General features: G+C 41.1%; 2 long non-coding RNA genes and 3 gene segments (V, D, J or C); 2 read left to right on the top strand and 3 right to left on the bottom strand.

Annotated features, from left to right (window-relative positions):
- Positions 1–1,368: 1,368 nt before the first annotated feature.
- On the bottom strand, positions 1,369–2,166 carry LOC132859407 (immunoglobulin kappa variable 4-1-like). The segment is given in 2 exon segments: positions 1,369–1,917; positions 2,016–2,166. Coding segments are annotated over 2 exon segments (420 nt in total).
- A 2-nt stretch (positions 2,167–2,168) lies between these two features.
- LOC132859408 (uncharacterized) lies at positions 2,169–3,449 on the top strand. The gene is made up of 2 exons (XR_009649737.1): positions 2,169–2,318; positions 2,979–3,449. It is a non-coding gene; the product is annotated as an uncharacterized LOC132859408 (long non-coding RNA).
- Positions 3,450–9,553: 6,104 nt separating this feature from the next.
- LOC132859280 (immunoglobulin kappa variable 4-1-like) lies at positions 9,554–10,294 on the bottom strand. The segment is given in 2 exon segments: positions 9,554–10,057; positions 10,156–10,294. Coding segments are annotated over 2 exon segments (420 nt in total).
- A 4,078-nt stretch (positions 10,295–14,372) lies between these two features.
- Positions 14,373–15,067, bottom strand: LOC132859104 (immunoglobulin kappa variable 4-1-like). The segment is given in 2 exon segments: positions 14,373–14,878; positions 14,977–15,067. Coding segments are annotated over 2 exon segments (429 nt in total).
- Positions 15,059–16,409, top strand: LOC132859105 (uncharacterized). Its single transcript, XR_009649706.1, has 2 exons — positions 15,059–15,261; positions 15,951–16,409. It is a non-coding gene; the product is annotated as an uncharacterized LOC132859105 (long non-coding RNA).
- Positions 16,410–21,463: the final 5,054 nt, after the last annotated feature.

Below are 21,463 nucleotides of genomic sequence, written 5' to 3'. Positions count from 1 at the left end.
CTCTAGTGGACACCACTGGTCTAGTTGATTAAAAAAAATCGACAGCACTTTCCAGCAGGAATATTTCCATTAAAAACATAATATAAAGTTAATCAGGATCGTCTTCACACATGAACACAACTTTTATAGATTCTGAAGCTTAAATACAGTCACCAGAAGTAAAAAGCTAACATTCTGAAGGCATCACAAGCACCAAGCTTGAACTCTTTCATTGTTTATTTAAACTCATGTTCTCTGATAAGGAGCCTGTCAGAACACGGGCTGTCTTAAGGGATAATATACAGACCCATATACATGAATAACATAAAAAAAGTTAATTATGGAAAAATAAAAAGTGGCATATAACATAATTTTTATGTCGTCCAATAATACGTAATTCTGCACAAAGCCACTAGATGGAGCCACTAGAGATGGTTGTTGACTTCAGGAGAGCACAGAGTGACCACTCTCCACTGAACATCGACGGATCATCCGTAGAGATCATCAAGAGCACCAAATTTCTTGGTGTTCATCTAGCGGAGAACTTCACCTGGTCACTCAACACCAGCTCCATCACCAAGAAAGCCCAGCAGCATCTCTACTTCCTACGAAGGCTGAGAAAGGCACATCTCCCTCCCCCCATCCTGACCATGTTCTACAGGGGGACCATTGAGAGCATTCTGAGCAGCTGCATCACTGTCTGGTTTGGGAACTGTATGATCTCGGATTGAAAGATCCTGCAGCGGATAGTGAGGACAGCTGAGAAGATCATTGTGGTCTCTCTTCCCTCTATCATGGACACTTACACCACACGATAGGCCAGTAGGTCGGCGCTGATTCTGTTTACTGTTTATTGTCTTTGATGTATTGTATTTTTTGCTCCACACTGTTACACTGTTTGCACCAGGTTGCACAGATGCACTTTATGTATCTAGGACTAACTTAGCCCTCTCTTTGTGTTATGTAACACCATGGTCCCGGAGAAACGTTGTCTCATTTCAATGTTTACTGCAGCAGCTATATATGGTTGAAATGTCAATAAAAGCTTTTTGACTTGAGTCTTGACTTTAGATTTCACACTTGGATCACGTTTCACTGATCAGAAAATATTTCGTATTTATACAGAAAAAAATTTGTCAATTGGGATTAGTCCCACTTTATACAAGACCTTTAGGTGTATAGTGTTCATGGCTTATTAATAGGAAAATAAATGTTTAGTTAAATTTAAGCATCAGCTCTATATTATTTAATTTAATAGTATGTTATAGTTAAAAATATTAAAATGTTATATGCAGCAAAAAGTTTAACTATTATAAATACATCCTAATGATAATTAATACACAGTTAATCAGAATAATCAGGAATTGTTTGTCTGTCCAAAGGGGTATGTGTGTGTGTGTGTGTGTGTGTGTGTGTGTGTGTGTGTGTGTGTGTGTGTGTGTGTGTGTGTGTGTGTGTGCATTAGTGAGTTAGTGTGGTGTGTTTTCTCTGGTCCACAGTGTGTGTCATTGTGCTGTATCACATCCTCCCCCTCAGCACCTGCAGTCACTCCCAGCTGCAGCAGTGTTTCTCTGTGCAGTCTCACTGACCGAGGTTTTTGTACGACGCTCTAACACTGTGTGAACACTGGGTTACTGCTGATCTCATGGTAACTCTGACAGTAGTAATCTCCTGTATCTTCAGTCTGGACTCCACTGATGGTCAGAGTGAAGTCAGTATTAGATCCACTGCCACTGAAACGATCTGGAATCCCTGACTGTCTGCTAGTAGCATAGTAGATCAGGAGTTTAGGAGCTTCTCCAGGTTTCTGCAGGTACCAGGCGAGATGGTTACCATATTCTACTCTGCTACTGGTTTTACAGTTGATGGTGACTGTGTTTCCTGGAGCAACAGTTTGCACTGAAGGAGTCTGAGTCACAGTCACCTGACCTCTGGATCCTGAAGAGAAACATAGATTGTGTTTCTGTGCTCTAAAGTGGTGTAGAATTAGTATGAAATGAAGTGTGTGAGGCTGTGAGTTGATGTTAAACTCTCACCTTGAGTCCAGAGGGCCAGTGTGCAGATGAAGACGCTGATCAAAGTCATGGTTGCTGTGGGTGAAGTTGCTGAGCAGCAGCTCTCAGTCATGAAGTGTTAAAGTCACAGGGCTATAAACACTCACAGAGCACTGAAGCATGGGCCACCAATGCAAAGTGTGTGTGTGTGTGTGTGTGTGTGTGTGTGTGTGTGTGTGTGTGTGTGTGTGCACTAGAGTGTGATGGAGGTTTTTGTACGATGGTTTCATTAGAATGTATCACTGTGGTGGACTTTTGGTGGAGGCTCCAAACTCATTGTGAACAGTAAGTGTGTTTTCTTCTTTTTAAAACTAAACCAGTTTAGTTCATTACTAATTCCATGAAGAAATAAACTTAAACTAGATGATTTATGTTTAGAATGACATCATTGATGTTATTGTGTATTATTATGCTGTGTTGAGGAAAACATTTCAGTATCAGAACAGATCCCATATAAATGTTCTTCAACATTCAACAAATACACAATAATTGATGTTAAATATGTAATAATGACACACTTGCTATATATTCAACATGCAATAACTCTGCAGTTACTCTATAATAAACATTTAATAAATATAGTGACTTTGTGCTGATGTAAAATCCAGATGAAAGCTGCTGTGTGTGTTTGTGTTAAACAATGAATATTTCTGTAATCAGCTCCATTTGGATTTGCTGCAGTTAAATATGCTGAAGGTTTGAACTATAAAGTAATAAGACTTGTTATGAGAAATGATTTTTCCAGATAAATGACAGTGTGGAACATGTTTGTTTTGTCTCTGCACTGAAACTGAGGTCCAATAATAAAGTACTCAATGAAACTCAGTCATGAAGTCAGACTTTATTAGACTTTATTACTCTGTAAGATCAGTCAGAAATATTTCAGAATCCTTTCTAACTGTGTGTGTGTGTGTGTGTGTGTGTGTGTGTGTTTCTCCTCTCCAGCTGGTCCTGTGGTGAATCCCTCCGTGTCTCTGCTCCCTCCGTCCCCTCTGCAGACGTCTGAAGGATCGTCATCGCTGCTCTGCCTGCTGTCTGGCTACTCTCCACAGGGGGCGCTGGTGAGCTGGACAGTGGACGGCTCCGAGGTGAAGAACGGGGTTCTGACCAGCGCTGAAGAAGAGAAGAACGGCCGTTACAGCCGCAGCAGCACCCTGACCCTCAGCAAAGACCTCTGGGAAAAGGGGGAGGAGTTCAGCTGTAAGGTCTCCCATAACAACGCCAATCATCCAGTCACGTTCAGAAAGAGTCAGTGTGAAGGCTAGTGGATCCAAGATAGAGTTTAACATAGAGCTGCTTATCATCCATCCTAAATAGAGTTTCAATTCTACACAATGCTGACATTTCTGTCTTTACTCTGTTCACTGTCCTGTTGCTCTTCCTGTAGTTTTTGCTGAAATAAAGCTGAGTTTTGGACGTTGTTTGTTCTTTTATTCCAGTTAATAGTGATGATCAGTGTGATGAGAGAGTGGGATTAGCTGTAGATTCAGTGCTGTGTGTTGTGCTTCAGTGAGTTTGACTGAAGGAAGTTGAACATCTGGTGAACTTTCTGCTCTATTCTGGGAGAAATGAAACTCTTCAGTCCTGTTCATGTAAATCTCACTTCCACCTCACTGCTCTCTCCATGTACCTCATTCTGACTTAACACTAACACTGACAGAATCAGTCATTAAATTCTACCTGACTGTGAGTTAATAGTTTGTTAAATTCTATTTATCTGAACCAGATATTACTTTCATGTTCAGATGGATTACAGGCTACAAACATGGGGTTCATGAAACACTTTTAACTTCAGATTTACATGAAATCACTGGACTTTTCATTAATAAATAATGTATTATGAAACTATATATAACTAATAATTGGCCCCAATAAAGAGTTTTGCAACTTAAACATTTAGAGTACAAAACTGCCTCTTGTTTAAGTTTAAACTCAAGCACTTTCAACATGTAAAAGTCAGTGCAAAGGTCAATTAAAACTGTGAGTGTGTGTGTGTGTGTGTGTGTGTGTGTGTGTGTGTGTGTGTGTGTGTGTGTTTCATCTGTTTTATTCGCTGATCTTCTGTTTCAAAGTATTTACTTATCATGTGACTCCCCCAAGTTACATACGTTCCCTCAATGTTGTGGAAAGCCGCCTAAATGGTGGAGCTGCCTAAACACCTAAAAACTACAACATCTAAACAGAGCGGCAGAGAGTGAAGTACATGTGGTGCAGCACTTCAGAGGAGGTAAAGGATTGTTCGGCTCATATATATAGGATTCGGACAAAGACGACGCTCCCTGATCGCCCTGCACCCCACCAGCCTCTTGGGTCCTGCCTTGTCACACCGCCTCACCACTGATCTCTGCAGCTCACAGAGCACCATGACAACCAGATAAAGAAAGTTCTATTTTTAATTATCAACTCAACTCAAGCTTTATTGTCATTCTTCCACATACAAGCTATACAAAAGAACGAAATGTGCATAGGTACTGAAGTAGGTAATTAAGCAATAAACAGTAAACACTGTTAACTTTAAACAATTTAAACAATAAACAGTAAACAATAAAAATAAATTACCAGTAAACATTTAACATCATAGAGCTATGGTGTGTTAAGTATGAGGTATGATTGAAGTAAAAAAAATTTCAAAAAAAGTAAAGTAGTAAAAAAAATTAAAGTAAAAAAAAAAATGTAGATTAAAGAGCAAGTGCACAGTCAGAGGTGACTGTGTGCAACTGTGTGCAGATGTGTTAAATGACCTGTGTGCATTTTAGTGCACAATAAAAATGCCTGAGTGAGGATGTGTGTTGCTGTCCATTGATTTAACAATAATGTCCATAGTGCACAATTTAAGCAGGTGGGAGCAAAGTGGTGAGTGGCACCAGGATGTTCATTATTCTGACAGCCTGTGGAAAAAAGCCTGATGTCCCAATGGCATAGGCTCGAACAGATGTGGGAGATGTTGAAGAGATCCTTCACACTGACAGAGGCTTTGTGTATGCAGCATGCCTGGAAGATGTCCTGGAAAGAAGAGAGGGAGACCCGTATAATTATTTGGGAGACCCCTATAATTCTCTCAGCTGTTGGGAAATTATTGTATTGAACGCTACGCTGAAGTCAGTGAACAGCATTCTGTCATATGTGTCCTTTGTGTCCAGATGAGAGAGGACAGAGTGTAAGGTGTGTGGCATCATCAGTGGTGCAGCTGGGGCAGTATGCAAATTGCAGTGGGTCCAGTGAGGTGGGCAAAGTTGAGTGAATGTGTCTCTTGACAAGACGCTTAAAGCACTTCATCATGATGGGACTCAGTGCTGTAATCATTAAGACACCTCACTGTTGACTTCTTCGGCACTTGAAGGATGATGGTGGTCTCATTCAAGCTCACAGGGATCAAAGCCTGGCTTAATGTGATATTATGAAATTAGAAAATGTCTGTGAGGACACCTGCCAGCTGGTCAGCACAGTCCATGAGCACTGTCCATGCTATGGTATCCAGGCCAGCAGCTTTTCATAGGTTGAGACCAGATCTCTTCACGTCAAATGTGGTCAGGCAGAGCACCTGATCCTCGGGGGAAGGCATGGACAGGCATGCTTGTGTGGTATTGAGAGCTTCTAACCATGCATAGGTGTCATTTAACATGTCAGCGAGATGAGTGTAACTGTTGTTGGCATGTGATGTGATTTTGTAGTCAGTTACGGCCTGGATGCCCTGCCTCATGTGTCTGGGGTCCTGAGTATAAAATAGGTAATTGTTAATTTTCTGTGCATACCGGCGTTTTGCTTTCTTCATGGTTTTGGAAAGCCGAGCCCTTGATGACCTGAGAGGCTCTTATTCTCCCAACCTGAAGGCAGCACAGTTTGCAGTTTATGTACATACAATCATCATACAAATTAAATCAAATTACAGTAAAATAAAATGTAAAACAAGAAGAGGATCAATAAGAGTATATAACTGAATCAGATGAAGCATCTACACCCTGTCGCCAAGCCATTTAAAATCACTTTTAAAGCATATATAAACATAAGCTCCATAAGTTTCAGCTCATTTTACAAATTATTCCAGGCAGCATGAACAGCACATTTAAATCCCTTTTTTCCCAGTTCAGTGTGCACCAATGGAACAGACAGTAAGAACTATTCTTGTGATCGAAGGTTGTCAAATCAAATACAAGAATACAACACACAATGATAAGCGATGGTCTTTAATATTTGTTATGAATGTCAGTGCTTCTTGAAAAAAAATGTAAAAGCATGTAAACACTGAGAAGATGCATGTATATTTATAACATCACCATAGTCCAGCACAGACAAAAGAAAGGTAGGACTTGATTGTCATGGATGGCTTTTACTGTACTTTTCCCTGCCTGAACACCAGGGATACATTCTGGCAGGCTTTGTTTATGTCTTGTCTGTCCATGTGTCTGTGTTTATGTTTTCTGTTCACATGTGTTTGTCACACCTAATACTTAATCCCTTCCTGCCTCTGCACACCTGTTCCTAGTGTTGTTACTGATTGTTCCCCCTATTTATACCTGTTGTCTTGTGTGTGTTGTTTGCTAAGTCTCTGTGTTCTTGTGTGTTTTTGTATGTTATGTCTCCTTTGTTCCGTTTTGTTTTTCAGTCACCATGTCTTCTTTACTGTAGTTTTTGTTATTTTTCTATATAAACTCCATTTTTATGTTATCCCTGGATTTGGGTTTGATTCTTTTCTATAAAGACTTTGTTCCCTGACAGAAGGACTCTTTCACAGACTCTTTCTAGCCTGGAACCTGACAATTTTTGGAGTATCTATTCTGGACAATTATTTTTGGTCTTTTAGAACCCTTTTTTCCAGACTTTTGGTCTGCATCTGGACAAAGTGGTTCTTTTGTTTCGATGGACTTTGGTCTGCATCTTTTCTGGTGGAGGACACCACTCTGCTTACTGTTTCCCAGGGAAGACTTTGCCTCACTTCTTGCCTGCGGAGGATGTCACCAGCCTAATCTACTTTTTTGTTTCCTCTGTGACCTGTGGCATCACTCCTCACCTGTTTCTGAGGGGGTCGCTGCTTCACTTCCTGTATTCTCGTGGAAGATGCAGCCCCACTTCTTGCACGCCGGGGATGTTCCAGGCCTGAGTTTTTTTCTTCTTTTCCCTTCCCTTTTTTGTAGACATTATAATGCTCCTGTGGGGTAGATGGCTTGGTAACAGCATTTAGCAGAGGATTTTGCCCTTCTGCTTGGCTGTGGACATCGCTCAGCCCTTCTGCTCGACTTTTGCTCCCCCAACTTGTCTCGCTGTGTTCCTCGCTTCACCCAACATGCCTTGCTGTGTTCCTTGCTCTGTTCTTGCACTGTTATGGACATCTTGGGCTATTCCCTGCCTGAACACCAGGAGGACATTCTGGCAGGCTTTGTTTATGTCTTTGTTTGTGTTTTTGTTTTGTATTTGTGCTCACGTGTTTGCCCCGCACAATCCTTAATCCGTTCCCACCTCTGCACACCTGTTCCTTGTGTTTCTTTGTTTGTTTCCTCTATTTCTAGCCAGTTGTCTTGTTCGTGTTTGCTGCATCTAGATGTTTTTGTATTTTCCAGTTGCTGTACATGAGGCACAAAGCAGAGAGTGTGTAAAAAGTCCAAAATGCATGTACTGAGACAAAACTCTCAGACGCTGTGATGTATATAACTGTGTATCAGTGAAAATTTAGTTACTGAACAAGTTGATCCATATTGTTAATATATAGAATAAATAGGAGTGGCCCTAGGACCGAGCCCTGTGGCACACCTTTGGTTACACTGAGTGAACAGGAGGTGAGATCTTCTGACTGTACACATTGAGTTCTGTTTGAGAGACCAATAGTATGTTTAGACAGTCCAGTGCTCATGAGATGATGGTATGATCAACAGTATTGATGCTTTGGACAGATCAATGAACAGGGCTGCACAGTGTTGCTTGTTGTCAACAGATTTGATTAAATCATTTAGTACTTCTAAAGCTGCAGTAGTTTGTCTGTGCTGCGGTGTTTTCTGAAACCAGAAAAAAAAAATCAGACAGGATGTTATTAGTAGAAAATAACTGATTGCTGACAAGTGATTTGAGAACCTTGACCAGGACAGACAGCTTAGAAATGGACCAGTAATTATTTAGGTCAGCGTACCTGTGCTGATAAAGAGACGACACTGCACTGTTAGACTGGACAAGTTGAATTTATTTGGAGCAAACTTGTTGACCTAAAGAAATAAAGTAATGTGTACTTGATAACTCGAGTAAACGTAACTTAAAAAATTCCAGCCCTTCTAACAATAATTTTAATTTAATAAACAAACAAACAAATGACTGATGAACTGGACTGGGATTTGAGCGGGATCGTGTCCGCCGCACACGAGTGAAAAAACACTTGTTAACTAAAAGGTTAAATGTTTTTCATTACTCACAAACATGACTTCAATGGAGAGATAAAGAAAAAAAACAAATTATCCGACTAAACTATTTCTGCCAAATTCAGATGCAGATCTGGTGTAAATACTTTAAAAAAAAACAAACTAATTTTAGTGCTCTAAACTTTACCCATTTGATCATGAATTAAAGTGTAGATGATAACGTCTTGGGGGTCTCAGGATATTCATAAAGGCCATTTGGGGTCAATTACCTATAAAGTTCAGGAACCCCTCAGGAACCCCTGTTCTATCTTCTCTTCAAGCACAATCAGCTTTACAGCTCATGTGCTAATGTGGTACATCAAAACAAGTACTTTCAAAATGCAGCATTATTTTGTGTTATAAAGTCTTTAGGTTAGAGAAAATACAGAGATCTTCCTTGTTTCCTACCAAGATACAGTTCTGATTGTGTTTGTAGAAAAGTTTGATCATCAAATCATCAGAGTGATCATGTCATAAACAGCACAACCTTTAGACATGTATTTATCTGTGCTGAATTTGATTAAAAAAGAAGTAAAGCTATTTATTACATGTGAGTTATGTTGATGTAGTTTAGTGGTAGAGGTGGGCGTGGTTAAATTACATTAGTGTAGAATGGGACATACGGAGCAGTCAAGTGAAAGTTTGATACTTTGCTATGCAACATGTTCTTGTGCCAATACACTGATACTCAACATACAGAAGGTTCTGCAAATAAGTTGTATGGAAACGTTTGTTCTGTGAGACTGAGTGAAGTGGGATTCATCAGGAGCACAAGGGATTAATCACACTTTCTGCAAGACCTGGTGGGATTAGTCAAACTTTACATGTGGTTGTTATGTTCAGGTTGTTGTCTGTGCTGCTGATTTTTTGTCTTTGATAACTTTATAAAGAAAATCATAATCTAATAGTTTATTAATAATAAAAATGTTCAGTTAATTGTCAGTGTCTTTATTTACTGAATGTTAAAGTTGTCTACATTAGTGAATGCATGTGTGTGTGTGTGTGTGTGTGTGTGTGTGTGTGTGTGTGTTTGTGCATTAGTGAGTTAATGTGTTTGTGCATTAGTGAGTTGATATGTGTATGTGTGTGTGCATTAGTGAGTTAGTGTGGTGTGTTTTCTCTGGTCCACAGTGTGTGTGTGTGTGTGTGTGTGTGTGTGTGTGTGCATTAGTGAGTTAGTGTGGTGTGTTTTCTCTGGTCCACAGTGTGTGTCATTGTGCTGTATCACATCCTCCCCCTCAGCACCTGCAGTCACTCCCAGCTGCAGCAGTGTTTCTCTGTGCAGTCTCACTGACCGAGGTTTTTGTACGACGCTCTAACACTGTGTGAACACATAGTTACTACTGATCACATGGAAACTCTGACAGTAGTAATCTCCTGTATCTTCAGTCTGGACTCCACTGATGGTCAGAGTGAAGTCAGTATTAGATCCACTGCCACTGAAACGATCTGGAATCCCTGACTGTCTGCTAGTAGCTCTGTAGATCAGGAGTTTAGGAGCTTCTCCAGGTTTCTGCAGGTACCAGTGTAGATAGTTACCACCATGCACACTGCTACTGGTTTTACAGTTGATGGTGACTGTGTTTCCTGGAGCAACAGTTTGCACTGAAGGAGTCTGAGTCACAGTCACCTGACCTCTGGATCCTGAAGAGAAACATAGATTGTGTTTCTGTGCTCTAAAGTGGTGTAGAATTAGTATGAAATGAAGTGTGTGAGGCTGTGAGTTGATGTTAAACTCTCACCTTGAGTCCAGAGGGCCAGTGTGCAGATGAAGACGCTGATCAAAGTCATGGTTGCTGTGGGTGAAGTTGCTGAGCAGCAGCTCTCAGTCATGAAGTGTTAAAGTCACAGGGCTATAAACACTCACAGAGCACTGAAGCATGGGCCACTAACTGCCATTCTGGGAAAAATGAAACTATTCAGTCCTGTTCATGCAAATCTCACTTACACCTCACTGATCTCTCTCTCTCTCTCTCTCTCTCTCTCTCTCTCTCTCTCTCTCTCTCTCTCTCTCTCTCTCTCTCGATTGTCTTCTCATCGTCGTCTGACACTTGTCATGATCCACATCATGAACCTTATTCTGAATTAATAATCACACAGCAGGTCTTCAACACTACTACTGAAAAACTGTCTGTAACTTTATAAGGAATCAGATTTACACTTAATTCATGTCATTTAGTCTGAGACAGAACAGCAGCAGTAGGAGGAGGACAATCCTACAGAGTACAGAGTATTCATAACTTTGTGAGATTTTACCAGAACAGTTTAAACAAGTCCTGGATCCAGCTGCAATCATGAATCTGGTCTTTTATGAATTTCCAGCTGTTTAACAGCTGCCTGATTTCAGCATTGAATGTATTTAAGGTGTCACACTGCACCCTGGTGGTTAAGATTCATGTAACTCTAGACACTTTTTTAACTTAATCTACAACCAACACAACTCCCATGATCCTCAGTGTGTAACTTCATCACATGATCTCCAGTCAAGCTGTTCACATTTACCTGATTACTAATGACACTCAGCTGTTTGTACTCACTCTACTCCCTTTAAATAATCATAGGATGTACCACAAAGCAGGATTTCAGACACTTCGGATAGTTTAAGGCTGTAAAGTGTCGACCCATCCAAGGCAGGTGACATGACGGTGCACAGTAGAAGCAGGATTAGGAAGGAGAAACTCCCTGATGTGCTGCATCCTGTCACCGTGGACCAATCAGAGGGCAGGGCTGTGAGACAGACTTTTACTGAACAATTTTTCTGTTACTTAATACATTTATGTTAGAGTTCAACATCACACATTAAACAGTGGAGACAGTCTTTATTTCACTAATTATAATTTTATTTCAGAAAAAAGTCACATTAAGAAGTAGATTAAAGCACATTTCAACATGGTAAAACTACACCGTTTATAAATCTGTTCAATTTACAGATTAATTTATTAAAATAAAAGGATTAATTAATAATGACTAATAATTTACTGCTAATTATTTCATTTCTTATTACATTAACATCAAGTGTCTTGTGAATTGAAATAAAATAAAGTTCCACATTTATAGTCAGCTGTTTTTAGTCAGCTTCTAAGTCAGCTGCTAAGAAACTGTGTTTATTCTAATATTACTGCATGCAATATTGTCTGAACTTACAGTATTTACATACAGTATTTACACTGGTCGGTTGGCACTGTTTCTGTTTACTGTCTTTTGTCCTGTCTTGTCTGTCTTGTCTGTCTTGTCATGCACTGTTTGGACCAGGTTGCACAGTTGCACTTTACAGTATGTAGTCCTAGCCCTGTCTTTGTTTTATGTAACACCATGATCCTGAAGAAACGTTGTCTCATTTCACTGTGTACTGCAACATTTATATATGGTTGAAATGACAATAAAAGCTTCTTGACTTTACTTGACTTGACTTTACATGAATATTGTAATGAGTCTGTCTGTGTTTCTGCCCTGTTTCTGTCTGCTGTCTTTCCCTGTTGTTAATTGTTCGTTCCGCCCACTCATTGGTTACCACGGACATTAATTGAACTCCATCTCTCCTTCAAGTCTCTGTCTCTGATTGTTTCTGCGCTGTGATTGGTTCCTGTCTGTTATTTATACTCTGTTTGTTCACTTCCCTGGTATTGGTCGTTATTGCATGTTGGATGTTGGTGTGCCTGTTCCCCTTTCCTGTTAGCCCTGTTTGTTGCCTTGTTCTGTCTGCCTGTCTGTTCAGCTGCTTTTGTGTTTTGGATGATTAAAACTCTAAAATCTGCATTTGGATCCTCACTCGCCTCTGTCCGGCATCACGACAAATATAAAGCTCAATCCTCCCTTTTTTCCTGTTCACACAAACCTGTGTTCAGTCCTGACTACCAGCATTAAGGCCAATGTCCTGAGTCAGGTCATGACCCATTTACTCAGAGCATGTAGACTATATCACCATGTAGAGCTTGGAATGAACACTGACTCTCTTACTGTATGTATATGGATTTGATTTAAACATTTTTCTTCAAATGTTCCTGTCCGTTCTGCATCGTAGTTCAGTTCCATTGGGCTACCTGGAGACACCTGAGAGGGTTCACCTGCAAGAAGGTCCTGATGACTCCATTTCCTCTGCCACTGCTGGACCTCAGGGGTGATTTAAACAGATCAGGACAAGACTAGAATCAGGATAGAAATGAACTTTGGGATTCTCAAGACACACTTCAATAGTTTAAGGCTGTAAAGTGTCGACCCATCCAAGGCAGGTGACATGACAGTGGTGCACAGTAGAAGCAGGATTAGGAAGGAGAAACTCCCTGATGTGCTGCATCCTGTCACCGTGGACCAATCAGAGGGCAGGGCTGTGAGACAGACTTTTACTGAACAATTCTTCTGTTACTTAATACATTTATGTTAGAGTTCAAAATCACACATTAAACAGTGGAGACAGTCTTTATTTCACTAATTATAATTTTATTTCAGAAAAAAGTCGCATTAAGAACTAGAAATTGAAATAAAATAAAGTTCCACATTTATAGTCAGCTGTTTTTTCACACTCACCCTGGCAGCAGTGACAGTATTGATTTTTGTCCTTATTGTTTATCTTGAATTCTTGTTCTTCTGCAGCAAAATGTACAGATTTAACACAACACATCTCCAGTTTGTCCAACAAGTATTAGAAGCAGTGTGAGATGTGTTCTTTTTAAAGTGAATGTACACAGGACCTGATGATGGAAGTCTGGATCACATTAACGAGTTGTTAACACACATCATGATACCAATGAACCCAGTTTATGAGTGTTTGTGAAGTGAAGTCAGCTCTCATACTGAGACCCCAAGTCTGCTGAGCTTGTTCTGTGGAACAGTCCTCAGGTGGGATTGGTCAAACTCTGAACAGGAGCAGGAGGTGATTGGTCAAAGTGTCTGTAGAAAAGGCTGGGATTGGTCAAAGCTTCTGTAAGAGTGGGGAGAATTGTTTAATTATTCTGCTTGAGCAGATGGGATTGGTCAAATGTTCTTCAAGAGAGGATGGGATTGATCACACTTTATGCAGGAGTTGGTGTGGTGGGGTTTCTCAAAGGTTCTGCTTAAGTGGACAGGATTGGTCAGTTATTCTGTAGGTGACAGTAATATTGGTCAGCTTTCTTCAAGAGTGGGTGTGAAGGGTTAAACTTCATGTGTCAGTGGGTGAGAATGGAGATACTTTGTGCAGGAGAAGTTTGGGACTGGTCAGGAGCAGACAAGACTGGTCAGAGTTTCTGTGTGGTTCTTGTAGTTTTCAGGTTGGTGACTGTGCTGATGATGTTGCAGTGTTTTTGTGAAATCTCTACAGAAAACCAGTTTTTTACATTTCACACTGAAATCATGTCAAAAACCTACAAATCACTGATGTTAATAATAATGTAGAAATTCAACCCAGTGCCTTACAGAGTTTCTAATGAATGTCATCTAGTTACAAATAAAGAATCATTGAGACGTTTCACACAAACTGCTGTAGAACTCAAGGTCATCAGTGCAGATCTGAAATAAATGAAGAGATTTTAAAAAGATTTGTTTTCTCATGATTTTATATAATTCTCTGGTTTATACTGAATTAAAACATGTTATATGGAGTTAATTATTGTCTAATAGTTTGTTAATAAATAAGAAATGTTCAGTTAATAAAGTCCTAATGTGGGTATTAAAGAATTATAAAGTTTATATTAATAACACTAGGAACACTTATAATAATAATATTGTGGAATAATATGGTGTGTGTGTGTGTGTGTGTGTGTGTGTGTGAGTGTGTTTGTGTGTGAGTGTTTTTGTGTGTGTGTGTGTGTGTGTGTGTGTGTGTGTGTGTGTGTGCATTAGTGAGTTAGTGTGGTGTGTGTGTGTGTGTGCGCGCATTAGTGAGTTAGTGTGGTGTGTGTGTGTGTGTGTGTACATTAGTGAGTTAGTGTGGTGTGTGTGTGTGTGTGCGCATTAGTGAGTTAGTGTGGTGTGTGTGTGTGTGTGTGTGTGTTTGTGTGTGCATTAGTGAGTTAGTGTGGTGTGTTTTCTCTGGTCCACAGTGTGTGTCATTGTGCTGTATCACATCCTCCCCCTCAGCACCTGCAGTCACTCCCAGCTGCAGCAGTGTTTCTCTGTGCAGTCTCACTGACCGAGGTTTTTGTACGACGCTCTAACACTGTGTGAACACCCAGTTATTACTGAACCAGCCAACATCATGTAAACTCTGACAGTAGTAATCTCCTGTATCTTCAGTCTGGACTCTCCTGATGGTCAGAGTGAAGTCCGTATTAGATCCACTGCCACTGAAACGATCTGGAATCCCTGACCGTCTGTGAGTAGCATAGTAGATCAGGAGTTTAGGAGCTTCTCCAGCTTTCTGCAGGTACCATGCGAGACGGTTACCATTATACACTTCGCTGCTGGTTTTACAGTTGATGGTGACTGTCTTTCCTGGAGCAACAGTTTGCACTGAAGGAGTCTGAGTCACAGTCACCTGACCTCTGGATCCTGAAGAGAAACATAGATTGTGTTTCTGTGCTCTAAAGTGGTGTAGAATTAGTATGAAATGAAGTGTGTGAGGCTGTGAGTTGATGTTAAACTCTCACCTTGAGTCCAGAGGGCCAGTGTGCAGATGAAGACGCTGATCAAAGTCATGGTTGCTGTGGGTGAAGTTGCTGAGCAGCAGCTCTCAGTCATGAAGTGTTAGTCACAGGGCTATAAACACTCATAGAGCACTGAAGCATGAGACACCAATGCAAAGTGTGTGTGTGTGTGTGTGTGTGTGTGTGTGTGTGTGCACTGTAGTGTGATGGAGGTTTTTGTACGATGGTTTCATTAGAATGTATCACTGTGGTGGACTTTTGGTGGAGGCTCCAAACTCATTGTGAACAGTAAGTGTGTTTTCTTCTTTTTAAAACTAAACCAGTTTAGTTCATTACTAATTCCATGAAGAAATAAACTTAAACTAGATGATTTATGTTTAGAATGACATCATTGATGTTATTGTGTATTACTATGCTGTGTTGAGGAAAACATTTCAGTATCAGAACAGATCCCATATAAATGTTCTACATTCAACAAATACACAATAATTGATGTTAAATATGTAATAATGACACACTTACTATATATTCAACATGCAATAACTCTGCAGTTACTCTATAATAAACATTTAATAAATATAGTGACTTTGTGCTGATGTAAAATCCAGATGAAAGCTGCTGTGTGTGTTTGTGTTAAACAATGAATATTTCTGTAATCAGCTCCATTTGGATTTGCTGCAGTTAAATATGCTGAAGGTTTGAACTATAAAGTAATAAGACTTGTTATGAGAAATGATTTTTCCAGATAAATGACAGTGTGGAACATGTTTGTTTTGTCTCTGCACTGAAACTGAGGTCCAATAATAAAGTACTCAATGAAACTCAGTCATGAAGTCAGACTTTATTAGACTTTATTACTCTGTAAGATCAGTCAGTTCCACAAAGTTACAGAAATATTTCAGAATCCTTTCTAACTGTGTGTGTGTGTGTGTGTGTGTGTGTGTCTGTGTCTGTGTGTGTGTGTTTCTCCTCTCCAGCTGGTCCCTCCGTGTCTCTGTTCCCTCCGTCCCCTCTGCAGTCTTCTGAAGGATCGTCATCGCTGCTCTGCCTGCTGTCTGGCTACTCTCCACAGGGGGCACTGGTGAGCTGGACAGTGGACGGCTCAGAGGTGAAGAACGGGGTTCTGACCAGCGCTGAAGAAGAGAAGAACGGCCGTTACAGCCGCAGCAGCACCCTGACCCTCAGCAAAGACCTCTGGGAAAAGGGGGAGGAGTTCAGCTGTAAGGTCTCCCATAACAACGCCAATCATCCAGTCACGTTCAGAAAGAGTCACTGTGAAGGCTAGTGGATCCAAGATAGAGTTTAACATAGAGCTGCTTATCATCCATCCTAAATAGAGTTTCAATTCTACACAATGCTGACATTTCTGTCTTTACTCTGTTCACTGTCCTGTTGCTCTTCCTGTAGTTTTTGCTGAAATAAAGCTGAGTTTTGGACGTTGTTTGTTCTTTTATTCCAGTTAATAGTGATGATCAGTGTGATGAGAGAGTGGGATTAGCTGTAGATTCAGTGCTGTGTGTTGTGCTTCAGTGAGTTTGACTGAAGGAAGTTGAACATCTGGTGAACTTTCTGCTCTATTCTGGGAGAAATGAAACTCTAAATGTAAATCTCACTTCCACCTCACTGCTCTCTCCTTAAGCCAGGTTTAAAATTTAGGTTATTTTTATCTTTTATTTCTATCATGTTTAAAATTTCATTTTTATTTTCTATGATATCTTACATATTAAATGTTCTAACTGCAGTCTGCTGCATTTTTTATTTCCTGTAGGACTGAATCTGCCTCTCTAAGTATAATAGCACCTATAACACACCCCACACCCTCCTGGTCCTTCTGAACATCTGAATAAATAAACATTATAATTATTGTGACAGGACGGCTAATAGACACTTGAGAATGAGTGAAGGGGCAAACAGGGTTTATAGAAGTGAATAATAAGGGTGCAGGAACAGTGTGAGTGTTATTAGTGCACTTTCACTAGACAGACCTAAGTAAAGACCAAACCAGAAATCTCTGTGCTTCAAGACATGTGATCTACCTCCACACCACTGGCTGGAGTAGCTACAGGTGGAGCAGGAACACCTACAAACCAGTGTCAGGAAAAGGCAGGAAACCAAATGAAGGAGACACCAAACTGGATCACAAACAAAGGAATCTTTAATAAACTGGGACAAATTAAATATCAGAAGAGAGAATAGACATGAGACACTTGGAACTCTTCAGAAAGGCTTGTTTTCTCCTGATAGCTATAAGATCATTCTTGTCTTTTTTCTAATGTATCCTTTCTTCTGATTTTTACTTTTCTTTGTTTTCTCTTGTTTATTCCCATTTACTCTTATATGTCTTCTTGTCAGTTTCATCTCAGGCAATGTTCTGACATACTGTACTGGTCACCCCTCTACCAAAGTGTGAGGAACAACAGCCTCATGAGCTGGTCTTAAATATCCTGACTAGCAGCTGCAGGTAAAGTTAATCATCCTGATAAAAGTCTGGGAGATGCTGACTTTAATTTAAGTTTACATTTTAAATTAATTTAAGTTTTGTGCATTAGTGGGCATGTAATTAAAGTAGCTGATGGCATGATTTAACACATCTAGAGTGAAAGTTTTGCATCTCAAGGCTTTAAGACACAAAGATGATGCTTTAAGACTCAATTAGAGCAATGCCTTCCAACACATCATGCATTAAACAGGAGGTCAGGAGGATCACCAGTGACCAGATTGAAGTGATTGAGATTATCAGTTAAAAGAGACAGGTACCTTTCACATCATAAGTTTACCTAAATTCTGGGTCCTTTCTCCCTTCCTGCACCTGACTATCATGGGAGTCTTTGTCTCTGAGTTTAAAGAAAACAGAATATACAGAATATCTCCGCGGGGGGGCACCGCCTCACTTCCTGGTTGCGGGCAATGTCACCAGCCCGAGTTTTGTTTTGTTTTTCGGTGTCCTGTGACATCGCCCCGCACCTGTTCAGTGGGGGGCGTCGCTTCACATCCGGTTTCCATGGAGGACGCCACCCCACTTCCTGTCCACGGGGGGTGTTACAGGCCCGTGTTTTGCATCCGTGTATTTTTTCTGTTCTGTGGAGGATTTTTTTTCCCCTGCCCTCCTTCCCCCTTTCCTGGTTTCTGAGAGGTGGGTCTGACTGTGTTGCGTCGGGGGTTATGTTTGGCCCTCCCTGCTCGGCTGTGGACATCGCTCGTTCCCCCTGCTCGGCTGTGGACGTCGCTCGTTCCCCCCTGCTCGGCTGTGGACGCCTCTCCTTCCCCCTGCTCGGCTGTGGATGTCACTTGGCCCTCTCTGGCTGCGCAACCATGTGCCTCGCTCCCCCCACCTGCCTCGCTGTGTGCCTTGCTCCCCCTACCTGCCTCGCCGTGTGTCTTGCTCCCCCTACCTGCCTCGCCGTGTGCCTTGCTCCCCCCACCTCCCTCGCCGTGTGCCTTGCTCCTATCAAGACGGGTTGGCGTGTCGGGAGCCGCGCCTTGGGGGGGCTCTGTCAGGACTCAGCCCGGACTCTTGGCCATTTGCCTCGTCACGTGTCCGCCCCGCCTTCGTCTGCCCCTCTCTGTCTCCACACCTGTTCCTAATCGTGTCTCATTGCCTTTTGTATTTAACTGTGCCGCATTGCCTTGTGCAGCATGGAATCAACTGTTGTCTTTGTCTGGTCTAGTCTGTGTTATGTTTCATGTTTTTCGTTATTAAACCGTGTTTAGTTTGCTATCCTGCGTTTGGGTCCCTTTTATCCCGCGTTCGTGATAGAAGTTCTCCAGGAATCCTGCAAGAGAATGAGCACCCTGATTATCAGCAGCAACAAATAATACTGTACCTCTAACAGTTTTTACCTAGTTTCTCCAGGGAAACTCCGTTTTGCTCCAAAGTTGAGGGTTGACCTATATTTTGCAGGTATGTTGGTAATGACCCAGTATACAGCACACATTTTGTGTTTCAACTTTGATGGTCCTAGAGGATTTACGATTTGGAAATCATCAATGTAAAGTCCAAGAGCAACTGTGAACTCATCCTTTGTAAGAAGAGAGTTATCATTAAAGTACTGGCCATCTACACATGATCTGTATTCATGTAGCACATGGACTTCTTCTGACATAGCATGGTTTAACATATTCACAACATATTCATACACCCCTGGGGAGGTGTTCCGGGCATGCCCAACCGGGAGGAGGCCCCGGGGAAGACCTAGGACATGCTGGAGGGACTATGTCTCTCGGCTGGCCTGGGAACGCCTCGGTATTCCCCCGGAAGAGCTGGAGGAAGTGTCTGGGGAGAGGGAAGTCTGGGCGTCCCTGCTTAGGCTGCTGCCCCCGCGACCCGGCCACGGATAAGCGGTAGAAAATGGATGGATGGATGGACAACATATTCAATTGGGTTTACCAGTGGAAACACTTTGAGTACATAGGCTGCTCTCTTTTTAGCAGTTCCGAAAGTTAAGTGTTAACTGGTACATCTGCACTTGGCTGTTGATGTGATGATTTGGTGTGAAAGAAGGATAAATGCACTTTTAAGGCATCGAATGATTTAAAAGTACACAGACATTCCTGATGCAAACAAGGAAATGGTTCAGTTCTAGCATACGTTTGAGTCTATAATTGTCAGGACTCAGCCCGGACTTTGGCCACGTGCATTTGTTTGTTTTGTGTCACATGTCTGCCCCGCCCCTTGTTTTTTCCTACCCGCTTCTGCACACCTGTTCCTTATGTGTCTAATCATGATTTAGTATTTAGTTGAGCTTTAAATTACTTTTGTTAATAAATCCCGTTTTGTTTTAGCTATCCTGCATTTGGGTCTGTTTTTATTCCCTCGTTCATGACAGAAGATTCCGCCACTTTAGGACCCAGCAGGATAGCTGTAGCCTGGACCGGCATGGTGGGAGCATTTTTTTTTCTTATTGGATTTTTTCTTTCCCCTGAACTTCGCGGTATTGGTGACATCGGTCCGCAATTTTCCGGTGAGGGACGCCGCTCTGCTTCCGGTTTCTCCGTGGGGGCACCGCCTCACTTCCTGTTTGGGGGCCATGTCACCAGCCTGAGTTTTGTTTTGTTTTTTCGGTGTCCTGCGACATCGCCCCGCACCTGTCCGGTGGGGAGCGTTGCTTCACGTCCGGTTTCCGTGGAAGACACTGCCCCTTTTTCTGTCCACGGGGAGTGTTGCAGGCCCGTGTTTTGCACCAAAGTTTTTTTTAACGCCTCTTGTTTCTTCCTGCCCGCTTCTGCACACCTGTTCCTTATGTGTCTAATCATGATTTAGTATTTAGTTGAGCCGCGTTGCCTTGTTTCGTCCTGTCTTGAGTCCGTGTTCCTGTTTTGTGTTTTTTTTTTAATAAATCCCGTTTTGTTTTAGCTATCCTGCATTTGGGTCCGTTTTTATTCCCGCGTCCGTGACAATAATGTTTAAATAGCTGTGATCTTTTTTCACAGTCAACGGGACAATGCTTACACTTCTAAAGCATTTCTTCCTAACACCCTCAACACAGCAATATTAGCGTTTAGAAAGGGCATTTATCTATTTTTGGATGTATACAATTTTATTCAATTCCAGTTAATTCATTTTAAACAATGGCTGTATTAAAATAAAATATATTTAAAAAAATTTACTCACCAGATTTAGGAACGTGGTCGTCCTGTCTCACTCCACTGGGAACCTTGTTGTATGTGTGTTGAACATACAGGGGTTAGAATGGGATCACAGTGTTCGAGTAAAAAAACACCTAGTTAACACCTGAGAAACTACCTGTTTAAAGCATATTTTCTGTCCTCACAAACAGACCCCAATAAAAAACCCCAAGAACAATAAACACACAAACAAATAACTGATGAACTGGACTGGGGATCGAGCGGGATCGTGTCCGCCGCACACGAGTGAAAAGAAAACACTTGTTAACTAAAAGGTTAAATGTTTTTCATTGCTCACAAACATTTCAATGGAGAGATAAAGAAATAAACAAATGAACAGACAAAACTATCTCTGCCAAATTTACATACAGATCTGGTGTAATTAATTTAAATAAAAAAAAAAAAATTAGTCAAAGTTTATTTATAAAGCACTTTTTTTAAAACAAGTGTTTGTCAAAGTGCTGTACATACAAAAAAGGAAACGTCCATTAATACAAACAGTCATAAAAGAAAAAACACGTAAGACACAATAAAACAATAAAAGAAAGCAGCTCTCACATGGCATCGAAAGCCAGACTGTAAAAATAAGATTTTAGGCCAGATTTAAAGACCTCAAGTGTTTGAGCCTGTCTAATATAGAGCGGCAAACTGTTCCAGAGCTTCGGGGCCACTCCTGCAAAGGCTCGGTCCCCCCTACTCTTCAGTTTTACTCTTGGAACAGCTAAAAGCAAACGGTCAGCAGACCTTAGTGCTCTTGACGGAGCGTACAGATTAATCAAATCTGATAAATAACTTGGTGCTGAACCATAAAGAGATTTAAAAACAAGCACAAAAATGTTTAAATTAATCCTATAATGGACAGGTA

The sequence above is a fragment of the Tachysurus vachellii genome, chromosome 16, assembly GCF_030014155.1.
Source record: "Tachysurus vachellii isolate PV-2020 chromosome 16, HZAU_Pvac_v1, whole genome shotgun sequence".
Lineage (NCBI taxonomy): Eukaryota > Metazoa > Chordata > Actinopteri > Siluriformes > Bagridae > Tachysurus > Tachysurus vachellii.
This window is presented reverse-complemented; position numbering and strand designations above follow the sequence as displayed.